At 35.2% G+C, this 13061-nt stretch overlaps 1 protein-coding gene across 1 annotated transcript; it reads right to left on the bottom strand.

The window, feature by feature from the left end:
• Positions 1-7091: 7091 nt before the first annotated feature.
• Positions 7092-12480, bottom strand: LOC147294089 (Survival protein SurE-like phosphatase/nucleotidase). The gene is made up of 10 exons (XM_086234359.1): positions 12276-12480; positions 12079-12173; positions 11925-11989; positions 11755-11798; positions 11262-11339; positions 10828-10981; positions 9785-9961; positions 8159-8221; positions 7947-8076; positions 7092-7318 (listed from the first exon to the last, which is right to left on the bottom strand). The coding sequence occupies exons 1-9, from the start codon at positions 12422-12424 to the stop codon at positions 7966-7968; spliced, it is 936 nt and encodes a 311-aa protein (XP_086090485.1). The 5' UTR covers positions 12425-12480; the 3' UTR covers positions 7092-7318; positions 7947-7965.
• Between the last annotated feature and the right edge of the window lie 581 nt (positions 12481-13061).

Below are 13061 nucleotides of genomic sequence, written 5' to 3'. Positions count from 1 at the left end.
CGAACAATTACAGTTGTAATTGTCCAACAGTTACAGTTGTAATTGTCGAACAGTCACAGTTGTGACTATTTAAAATTTATAAAAAATCAAAATTTTTAAGAGTTTCATACTTTTGATTTAGGTTTAGGAGATGAAGTCTTATAACCCAAAGACTAAATATTAAAGTTTAAGCCTTGCAAATATTGAAAAAACAATAAATCAATAAAAAAGTTATGTCTGTTAGACAGTCACAGTTCGATATAACCATGTTTTTTAAAGTTAATACCTAAAGTGAAATGACATAAATGTTTTAGTAGTTGAAATGAAAAAACATTATAATTTGGTACATAAAGTCAATGGACCTATAAAATATTTCAATAGGTTTGGTTAATTGCCACATACATATATATTTATATATGGACCAATAATAACCAATTGGACACTAGTCTTACTTCATATTTACTTGTATGTTGAAAGGTAATGGATACTAGCTAATGTTCAAGTTAAAACTCAAATTACCATCAAGATAAGAGTATGTTCTTTAGAATCCATTTACTAATAGTGATTTATTAATAGATTTGGCAAACAGAAAAAGTACCGTTAAACCCGATTCGTATCACGCATATCGGGATCATAATTAACTAATTAAGGTTAAAGAAGACAACAATACTAAAGTAAAAGTGACTCCAATAATTATAGTACATAGGCTTATTAACCTTTTCATCTGGATGGTGAACTGGCGTGACAAACCAAAAACAAAAACAAAACTTGTTATATTCATATCAAGCATGCTTTATCTCATTCTGGTTTTAATCTTTGGTTAGAGGTAGATGCTGGGCCTATTTGGCTCTAAAATGTTTTGTATGAAGACTCATACATTATCATTATAAATAAAACTCAGCATCTTCCCCTAAAAAAATGTTTAGATCCCATTCTCTCAAATCAAATATTAATCATATCTTGTGTGTTTTGAAGATGCCAAAGACTCAAAATAAAACTAATTAATAATAGGTGGAGTGACTTTACATTTTCAATAAGGGATAATTCTTTTAACATGTTTCTTCTGGCTTTTTATGTTTGTGACTCTAGATATGTGTGATATTCTAATATTATGAAAAAGTTATAACATTTAACCCAAAATTAGTTGACACTAAGCAAATAAATCCATGATATTGTATATCGTAATGTAAGACTTACCATTTCCAATGTACGTGAGATGTTATCTAAGTATGTTTGTGTTTGCTTTCTTATTTTGCATGATAAACCCAAAATGAAATGAAGCATTATAGTAAATCTTAACCCTCTTCATCACATTTTAAATCATAGCACATGCAATGCAGGTGGCATACATTGGTGAGGCCTGTCTGCATCACTAAAGGAATAAAATAATCCACATCATCAAATATATATAATGCCAATGAGAAGGTCAACTTTGGGACTAGAGAGTATCTTCTTCCTCTGGAATAATAATCCTCTGTGGACTGGACCCTAATAATGCAAAATTCTTTGGTACATATATTAGATTATCACTGCTGACTTCATTAGCTCAGGTTTTGGGCCAGAGGTTTTCCAGGTTTTTGGACTGATAGATACATTTCTAGACACATTTCTAGAAACCTACTGTTCATCAGCTCAGATGGAATCATAGTCCAGATTGTGGACAGGAATGGTGGGCCACAGTCCAGATTATGATCCATACATGTTCTGCTCACCTTATAGTTTGTCCTGGTGTTTTGATGAATATATAGGGAACTGAGCATGAATATTATAGAATTTGTCCTTATCCTTCACTTCATTTTCTCATGAACCACATTTTCATTTTTTGTGCTACCTTAACATATATATATATTATCAATGGAAAAATCAATTCATATTTTCTTTCAACAATTACCATGTCACCCTTTAAATAAAATGAACAAAAGAACTTGAAAAATAAAAATAAAAACATTGAAAGAATTATGGGTCCTCCTCCCCTACAATCACTCTCTGTCACTTTCTTTTCTTTATTCCCACAACACTGATTTTGTATTCTTTTTTTAAAGAATATTTCTTAAGAAAAACTATTTAAAGGGTAAAATTGGGTTTTGAACTTCTTTTAGAGGCGTAAGTCGAGCAAACATATACAACACTGAAAAAACCAACTTTTACAACTTGTTAATGTTGGGCTTGCTATTGATTCTCAATGTTGGGCTTACTATATGCTATCTTGTTATGGGCTAGCTTAGGAAATACAGGCCTAAGGCCCTATGACTTTCATTCCAAAGCTTGAAAGGCAAATATGAAAAGCCCCAAACAGCAAGAGAGGAAGAAAAGTTGGGAACGGGTTTGGACTGGTCAGCCGAAGATGGTAGTTTTGTGATTGGGACAGACTGTCTAATCATAAACACATGTGATTGGGATGTTAAAAGGGGTCAATCCTGAAAAGCCTTGTAACATCAACAGTTCAACACGAAAGGCCATGTCCCATTGGCCAAAAAAGAAACAAATTAAGTAAAAACTTCCATACTTTCATGTCTAGGAGTGGAATTACTGACAATTTTTCCATACATCACTCGGGAATTGTAGGACTTCATAGAGGAGAGTATGTTTTTCACATATTAGTATTTTGAAGAATATGCTACTTAATTTTGAAATTTCACTTCCCATAATCAGAAAATTTGGTTTAATCCAAAGCAAACTAAGAATGGCATGAAACCAAATTGAAATTGATGTGTCCCAAATGAGTCCAATTTCAGAGTCAGCTAGCAAGCCATGTCTGAGACACACTTCTAAGGCAACCAAATTGGAGTGTGGGACAGGTGGATGCATTGAAAGACAGACCTTGTAGAAGACTCCAAATAAGGAGCTCTTGGATATACTTAAAAACACAAGAAGTGACCCAAAATGGTAAAAAGAAGAAACCCCACAATTCCATAAGTGGAGTGTGTGACTGTTCCAAAACAGTCACACAAACATTGGCAGAAATCCCAAAATGTGGCTTTGGGCATAAGGAACACAACAAGGGCTATTTAGTAAGGGGAGCTTTTTGCACAAGTGTGAAAAGCAATGCTGATTGGTGGGGTGGCTCCTTCTGATATAAGATAAAGGAGGTTTGACAAAGACATGGCACCAAGAGCAAAATGTGATATATGCATGATTGGCCTGCAAGGGAATGTAAAATTGTCTTAGAAACAGTGACTTTAAAACTTCACCATTGTCTAAGCAATACCTACAGTTTATCTCATAACCCCCCTTGTCTTATTTTTATTTCTTCCCCCATTGTCTCACCTACAACACATGAGCCACACCCACTTCTCCAAATGGGGTGGCTGCACTCCCTCTTCTCTCCTTTGAAGAAGCTCTGGTTTCGCCTGCACTCAGCTCCAAAGAAAAGTAAGTTCTCAATCATCACTCCAACTCTGCATTTTCTTCATACCTACACTATTCACATGCGTTATGCATAATTGATGAACACAACCTGCATTTTCTCTCAACTTTTGAGTACTCTGTCTCAAGCTCTTTGCTTTGGAACTGTCACACACACAAATTCACGAACACATTTCTGATCATCTATGCAACTTCCTTCTTCTCTGTTTCCTTCCATTTATTCTTTGCACTAATTCGAACCCCAACTTTAGACTGCTTCTCTAAATACACTTGGCATTAATTAGAAGTAATTCTTACTAGTTGCTACCATGCTTGAATCTTCATATCACTGCAATATTTATTTACAAGTTGCATTTTGACTTTGTTTATGATCAGGAAGAGGGATATACATTCTGTATGAGGATGTAAAATCATGCCCCTATGAGGATGTGCATGTCCTGTGGTCAATACTAGTGGAGTCACATACACATACACCTTCTCTGCCACCACCAAAAGCCTGAAGGGCCAGCTCAAAATGTCCACAGTAAATGAGAGATTTCCAGCCAAGTATATACAATATTTATCTTAAACTGTTCTATACTTTTTGTGTACATGTAAAAATTAAAGGTTTTTCCCCACTTTTTTGGTCCTTGAATTACTTGTAAATGTAATGCATTAAAATATGGCTTTCATATATATATAGGAGTTTTCAAATCTGTGGCTCCAAATCTGTTTGAATCTCTCTTCCACATATTCGGGATATGCAGTATGCTTAAAATTGAAAACACCCTTCAGGCCCTCAAAAAAGAAAAAGAAAGAAAATTGAGGGTAGTTGTTTTCTGTTTCTTTCATATGGCTCTATTGTTGTTTTGTCTATCTCAGCGGTTGAGGTGGCAGTTTTGTCCCTTCAGTTTGTCCACAAAGAATGGATGGGACACCTACATGATCTACATGTCTTATATAAAAAGGATTTGGAAAAAAAAAAAAATCATAAGTAGTTAATCCTGGCCAAATACATCAAAGGATTCAATATCGTGGCTTCTTGAAAAAATTATTGGGTGTATCCGATACACGGTTATGTGGTGTAACTGATCCAACATATAAGAGTATTATTTAACGGTATATTTATATTAATAGAGTATAATATTAATAACATCCGTTCATATTATGACACGTTGAATTGGTTACATCACTTGACATTGTATCGAATACACAAAATAATTTCTCAGCTTCTTAAGTCTTGACTTGTTCTAGAAAAAGCATTGAAGAACTTTGATGTGTGATGTATTAAATTTGAAATGGGGATATCATGGGGATACCTTAGAAAGTGATCAGAAGATACATACATATATATATATATATATATAGAGGCTCCTTCAGCCTTCAGGTGTGAGATTCTACATTTAGGCTTATTTGTGGGATCCCACATTGTATTTCGACGATCCGAATCGTCTATTTTTTAAATCCATATTCAAATATCATTCTTGCAAAAGATTAAGCAAGTCAGATTGTCGAAATACAATGTAGAGTGAGCCCTATTGGGATCCCACAAATAAGCCTAAATGTGAAATCTCACACCTGAAGGGGCTTGTATATTAGACCCCTTCAGGTGTGGGGTGGGGCCTACTTCATATTGTATTTCGATGAGCTGAACCGTTTATTTTTTAAGTCTATATTCAAATATCATCTTTGCAAAAAATTAAGTAAGTCCAATCGTCGAAATACAATGTGGAGTGGGCCCCACTTGGGATCCCACAAATAAGCCTAAATGTGAAATCTCACACCTGAAGAGGCCTGTATATATATGTGTGTGTGTGTGTGTAGTTACCAATATCTAAATAATTGTATATACTTTTTTTTTTCAAATTGAATTTAGATCATTAATTAGGTTAATTGTTAACTAAATTTTTTGTCCAAGTTCACAGTCTAACAATATAAGGCCATGTTTGTTTGGTTAGATTAGACCGGATTGTGTTAAATAACCCAATAAACCCATGTTTGGTAAGGCCTAGTATTATTTTAAGTGGGACTATCTACCACTGCTTCTTCTAAAATAGCGAACTACACGTTGGTAAATAACGAAGGTTGAAGACACCTCGCTATCTAAGAAATGGATTACGCCTCGCAAAATAACACAAACCTAGAGGTAACTCGTGCATTCATCCTTCATCTTTAGTTTGTGGGTAAGCTCTCTCTCTCTGCTTTCTTTCTCTGGTAAATTTTTTTTTTTTTGCTGTCGTTTCTATTTTCATTGCAGCCATTCTTGAAACTATATTTTAAAACTGGAAGCCATTTGTGGTGGTCGCCGATCCCGATCCCACCGGAAAAGCACGATTGCCGACGAGGTTGACTTTCAGATTTCTTGTCCTTTTTCCGTCGTCGGTGACTGGATGGACAATCGGAGTCCATGGTTGGACTCGCCAAGGTGAGAAGGTGAGGACCCAGGTGGTCTGGAGCCGCAATGTGGCCGGAAAACGCAGATTACCGGCGGAGAGGCTCAGCTCTGTTTTGCGTCGACAATGATGGGATGGGCCAGCGGAGGAGGCGAGCAAAACCCACTAAGAACCTACTACGTTGGCCGCCAGATGACACCACACGCGCCGGTTTAGGCGCATGGAGGAGAGAGTGCAAAGGAGAAAGAGAAATGAAATCATAAATCTGACTTTGGGTTTTAAAACTCATGGGTGTGAAATGATAGAATTTTTTAATTTTTTAATTAATTTAAAAATTAAAATAATTATAGCTTAGTTTGACCATACATCAAACACATGACATTGTTATTTAGCTTATCCAGCTTCATAGTCTGACACAATACCAAGCCACAAAACACAGGATAATACTTAATCCAGCTTACTTCAATCCAACACAGTCTAACAGAATCCACAAAAATAAGCCAGTCTAATACAATCTAACACAGTCCATCATAACAAACGGCTTAACATTTTTGACATTTCAAAGATAGGCCCCTGATATTCCCATTTCAAAGATTTCGACATTTCCCGATGGCATCAATATGGAGGGAACTTTACAATATGCAATTATTTCTCTTAATTTAAAATGCAAATTCTACAAATTGGGTAAAGCTTGCGTCTTGGTAATCATGTGAATTCTGTATGCTAGCAAGGTATTAACAATTTTTGTCAACTGAAATATTGTCATTGTGGGATCATGTGAAAACACAGAAATATCAACAAAATATCAATAAACAATTGAATAAAAAATTTTTTAAAAAAAAAACTTAAAAAATATTAGAAATGGTTCGAAAGTAATATACTGAATTGTTTATGTGTGATTTCAAGGGCCACGAATACCTCTTGGATGAGTAGTCGATAAAATTTTTCAAGTTTTTTTAAATGTGCGTTGAAACCAGAGGACACCTGGTTAAAGTTGGTAGCAAGAGGCATTTTCATGTCGCTATATCTGCTATTTAAGTAGTTACATAGTATCCTATCAAAGAAAAAGTTGCATAGTAGAATACTTACTAAATTTAGTGAGATATTTTGAAACCATTTTTTGTGCTTTGGGCTAATGCAACTTCAACACGTTTATAGGGTGTGGCACGCTTCCAGAAGTCCCTATCCTCCATTTTATTAGTGATTGGCATTGCTATAATTGATGACCCAACAACTTTATTTAGTTAAAAAAAAAAATGTGGCAGAGCTCAACTGTAAGATCTGTTCAAACGGAGCATTATGTCATATAATGGGGGAATCTTGTCATGCACCATCAGAAGGATGAAACTAATCAAATAAATGAAACTCATGAACTGAAGAGAATTGCTATCAAGCTAATCAATAGATGAATAACACCACCATCAAGAATGGGGTTCAGGCCTATCATTATAACAAGAGGTTCATATAACCCTTATTGACAGTTTTTAAAATAATGTTGAGTACAATTGAAAACCCTGTCAATCTGAATGCAGGGGAACAACAACCAGTAATCCAGAAAATTACAGAAGCAGTAGTTGAGTTTGAAAATCCCTTCAGAAATCCTGCACAAATGAGTATTACATTTTAACCACAGCTAAAATACTAGATAACAATGGCTCTTGTGATGCTAAAACTAACCCTGTGGAACTTGGCAAGCAGTACCAAGGAATATTAGTAACACTTGAATGGCAATGGATTAATCTCAAGCATTTAATATATAGAACTCTTTCATGCTAATTCATAACAAGGGTGCAAGAGGTCAGCTTTGAATCATACAACTGGACATATCATTTGCATAAAGAGGCTGTTCAAAATTAATAAAAACATAAAAGAAACTGAAACAAGTACAGTTTTCATCCCCGAAACGTAGTGCAATATACTATATATTCTCCCCTGAACTGTCATTTGCACTTTGGAATATTGATCTTATTAATAGAACTCCTATCAAACAGCATGCTGCGTGCCCAAACTAGCATATAATATTAAATCCCAAATCGTCATCCCCTCCTGAATGGGATGAAAATTTCAAGCAACAATTAAAAAAGCTTTTGCTGCCAATTCTATATTGAATATTGAGCCATCACACATCAATAAAAACCATGTGAAGAGCATTTCAAAGCTAAAGAACTAGGCGTATCAAAGTAATCAGGTAATATTATTGTCTAGAACCTTGCTGAAAGTTAAACTTACGAAGACTAAAGCGTTGGCTTTATAAAGCTGATGAAGAGGGGTGTTCAGCTACATTTGGAAGCCACTCTTTTAAGTAGGTATGGCAATCCATCTCACCACGAGAGAAGAGACCAAGAGGAGTGACAGTAATCTGAAATGAAATCATGAGTACCGTGTTAGTATGGTCATGCACTCTACAAAGATAAGTTTACATAAATTGAAAAGATACGCACATATCCTTCTTGAAGAGATCGGTGGTCGCCATCATCATCATCATCAACTTGGGCATCCCTTACCTACAAAATTGAAGATAGAGTCGTCCTGAACATGATGCACTCAAAACTAAGTAATAGATCAGGAAAAGTTATTTCCTTAGAATTAAGGCTGTTCTAAACAGCATGATACTTTTGCAACTCCTTCACATTAAGTCAACCCCAATCAAGCATTTCCTTCGTACACAAGGAACCCGAGAAGCTGACCACAACAAACAACTAGAAAAAACTTAGGGTGTGTTTGATAACCCATAATGTGCTGATGAAAAGGCAGTACTTGTTTAAGTGTGTTCGAGAACATTTTAAATTTAGCACAGTTATTCAGAGTGTTTGATAACACCCAAAAGAATAAAACTTGAACCAAATGTCATCTAAACCTTATACATCATTACCATCATTGCCCTCCTTACTATCGTTATCACAACAACCATCACTAATTAATATCCGTATCACCACCATCATTACCACCTCATGTTTATCCATAGACATAGCCCATGCCTTTACTACCACCACCTTCACCACAACCACCAACATATCAACTTTTTATATAGTCCTAAGTAATAAGAAACACACCATTTTCATCAAAACAACTTGCTAGAATTATTTTCAATTATCAACCAAAAAGAGTACCTAATTCAGTTCTAAATTTTCAGCACTTAAGAATTTTGGCATTAATAATCCAGCATCTAGTGCTAAACAATTACAATGCTTAATAATTTAACATCCAATGCTTAATTTAAGTTTTATCAAAAAGGCCCTTGACCACCCTAAAAATCCCACCCCTTATTTGCTGGAGAATTCAAAGAAACCTCAATTCAATAACTGCAGTTGTTTTTAAAGGGGATAGAATTGAAGCATCACATGTGTCAGCCAACCACCTTACATTGGTTGTACTCCAAAAAGCATCAAACTAATTGAAACTTGTTATAACAAGAATATACAGTAAGAAGACCCCCCATGGGCATCTTTAATAAATCTGTCGGATGCTAGGATGCAAAGTAACCTTCTTTCGCTTGAATGAAGAGTTACACTTCCTTTTCTCAGAGAAATGTCAGTTTTGTTTTGAAAGACAAAGAAAAACAAAAAGTCTAGATGGAATATTTCTATATTAGTTTTAACCAAAGAACACAGCCTAAGCGCAAAGAGAGAGAGAGAGAGACACCAAAACATTACACTTATCTAACTCTTTCATTAACTTTGATTCAAGATTTCTCAATTAATGACCTAGCCAACAACACAAACAACAAGTTACAATGAATTATAAAGTTTCTAAAGAAGAAACAATAACGAGGTAGACAATAGATAACACAGGGAAGGAAATAACAAAGAAATATCATTCCAACCCTCTAATAATGTATCAGCAGAATTACAAAGCCCACTAATAAGCACATATTCAGGTAATACTTGGCATGGCATAGTCTCCAGCAACTGGCCTAATTAATGGAAACCCAAAAGAGGGCAGAATAAGAAAGCTGGAAAATAATTATAAGTGAATGCTCGAACATTTTTATTTTAAGAAAAAGGCAAAAATAAAACAACAGAGAATAAAATAGAATATAAAGCAGAAAGATAGAGAAAAGAACCCACTTCTCTTGTGAATAAAGGATGTTCTGCTGTCGTAGTTGATGTATCAATTTCAGTAGATGCTGCTGGATCTGTCTCCATTACCATTGTTGACAACATTTTTCCTCCTTTCTTGTTGGAAGTAACTTGCCTCCACCCCATTTTGATGATACTTTTACCTTGCTTAGTCAGCTTATACCCCTATTAAGGCACAAGAGACGAACAGAACAACATTACGAAGCACATGTCAAAACCAATGCATAACAGGAAGACTAATACTCTTGTTATAAATTCCTAGTAACTCACATATAAAATACTATGGTACAAAGCTAAACTCAGCCAGGCGTTCTACTAGAAGTTTCATAACCAGGACAACCAAAAATAAGTTGAGGAAACACATAATAAAAAATGAATACAATTCTGGCACTAAATAAAAGAGATGTAGATGTGCATGCCATAAGGCTACCTTTCCGTCAGCCTCCTCAGATTGGCTATCGCAATTCATAATTTTATAAGAGATGACACCAAACATCTTAATTGCAATGCAGTAACACTCACTAAAGGATATAAAATTGAACAAACTGCCTACTTTACACACTTGCATTGGAATGGAGTCAAAGGAAAAAAAAAAAAACAGAGAAGAAAGAAAAAAAAAAAAAAAAAAGAAGGCATGAAAAGAAAGAAAAGCTATTGATATAATTCACTTCTGCAATGAAATACCCTTGAAATGTATCTTCATGCAAAAATACCACAATGCTTGATTGCAGGAACAAGAAGGTTCCACATCTCCGAATCCCACTATTTGCACCTTTGATTTTCAAAAGCTGTTTCTCGTCACCAAGATTTACAGCTTACAATCTTTATCCAACCAGGTAACTGAGCTTTGTCTACTATAGTATAGTCAATTTTAAAATGACTCACAAAGACAAGCATTTTGGAGAGATGGAAAGGAGTATGGACAGAGAAGTAGGCATAAAAGTTGGAAAATTCAGAATTTACGGAGAGATGCATCTCGCAAAGGTCACTATACTGAATTCCCCTAGCACAGCATGAATCCTGAAATTTACCTTATGATTAGCAACATTTGTTGGCAGATCTATATTCAAGAAACATCTTTGCTGATAGGTTTGGTTTTTTATTTCCACCAATATTGCATTTATGATAGGTAAGCAAGCCTCGGCAGCAAGTGTGAAGTCTTGAATTTGGCTTTTACCTCCAACCCTGTAAGGCCAGTACTCAACGATCATATAGGATATTAAAATAGGTGAAGAGCATAAGACTTCTTTACCTTTTTTGATAGTCAAAAGGGACATATAACAGCTTAAGATATTTTTGGCAAAAGCAAAATACCGGCCATAACAGATTGAAATGTTCATAATTCCATTACATTCAGCATCCATTTATACACAAAGGAAATATTGTTCATATATTTGACTTCAAACAAAATCATTCTTAAGCATCCACCAATACAACCATCAAACATGTATATATAATTACACACCAATCGTAGGATATTGAGACAGCAGGCACGCCATTAAGGAAGGCCTCTCGAGCACCAGCCACTGTGCCAGAGTAAATACTACATTTCCAATAAAGAACCTGTCAATAACATTATGGGCAGAAACAAGCCTGAAAAATTAGACTAGTATTTTCAGTAACAACATGTGGAATAGTGGGACCCATTGCGACAAACGAAACTCATTGGGTGTGTTTTTGAGATTTCATCAAAACATAATATTTTAATAATCTTCGTAGCTTTTGAGAAAAGATCGTCTCCTTGTGACTTGTGAGACAACCCACATCTTTTCCAAACCAACTAGTTAACAAAAAACTGTATTGGGGTTCAACAAGTATAAGATTCTCATTTTAGTTTCACTGACCCAATTCAACAAATATAAGATGATCGCTAGGGGCAAAGCTGGTGTTACTTACAGATACCTTGTTTGATTTCGAGAATAACTAAATATAGAAAAGAAATAGAGAACTTTACGAACATGTGGTAACCACAGTTGCTGCCCATGTTTATGCCACTGAGTACCTGTACGTGAACCCAGGTAATTAGCAATCAGCAATCAAAAAATACCCAGATATTAAATTTGATCAGTGGCACTCGTACTAGTACTAGACATGGAAGATGGAAGTGGAAAAAATAAAAAAAAAGTACCAGATCAGGAATTGAAGGAAAAATCGCTTTGGAAATTCCCAAAGAAGCACAATCTGCCGGACTTCCTGAAAATCAATGAAGAAGATAGTAAATTCTAGTAACCCTTTTGTGAGAAAACTAGAAAAATGGTTCTGGGATTGTGTAATTGCCATACCAGAAACTGCAAACACTGTAGCTCCATCAATATGAACTTGCTTGGCTGCAATCGGATGACGCCAAGTGATGCAGTGACTGACAGCCGACTTTTCCCTGCAAATGAATTTTGTTTGTATCAAACAAATGAATGAAGAAGAAGACTTTGATTGAATGGGGAAGAAGAAGAGTGTTGGGTAGTTTTGTGTTTAAACATACGAGTCAGGAGCACAGACGAGGACATTGTAGCGCTTGGTGGAGACCAGGACGTGAACCAGAGCCAGAAGTCCCGGACCCTCGATTCCGTCGTCGTTGGTTACCAAGATTGTGGGTTTGTTGTTACCGGAGCTGACATTGTTGCTCTCCATTTTCTTGGTCTCTGAATTTTGGTACTTGGTATTTGGACGACAAGAGAATGAGAAGGAGAGAGTTTTAATTTATAAATAACAATTAATACTAGTAAGCGATGGCTATGCAGATATAAATTATAATGCAATAGAAGAATAGATTCTGTGTTTTTTTTTTTAATATTTATTTTTTGTTTACAATTTTTTTTCGATTATATTCAGATATTTTTAAATTTATAATGCACAGATAAAATTAACAGTTCAGTAAAAAAAATGATTAGAAGATCCTATTACGTGCAAGAGAAGAGGTTAGTTGAGACTTGAGAGCACAAAATTGTTGTATTGACGGATTCAAAAATTTATTTTTATGGAGAATTAACGAAGAAAATGTTAAATATTAATAATTTAAATTGCTCATTAAGGTGCGTTTTTATCCCTAACTTAAAAACTATCTCTTCAAGATATTTTATCAAACAATTTTACCAAATCAATTGAGAAAGAAATTAACAAAGCTACAAAAATAACCTAGATCTAATGGAGAATAATAAACATGGGCTCATAGACTCCATTGTGGAACCACCAGTGCACATATGAGAAAGAAACTACATCTTTTCTTACCACAATCACGAGTGAGTCTTCAGTGGGCATCTCTCACATG

This window comes from Dryas octopetala, chromosome 2 (genome assembly GCF_963921425.1).
Source record: "Dryas octopetala chromosome 2, drDryOcto1.1, whole genome shotgun sequence".
Taxonomy (NCBI): Eukaryota; Viridiplantae; Streptophyta; class Magnoliopsida; order Rosales; family Rosaceae; genus Dryas; species Dryas octopetala.
The sequence above is the reverse complement of the archived record's forward strand: the minus strand, read 5'-3'. Positions and strand labels throughout refer to the sequence as shown.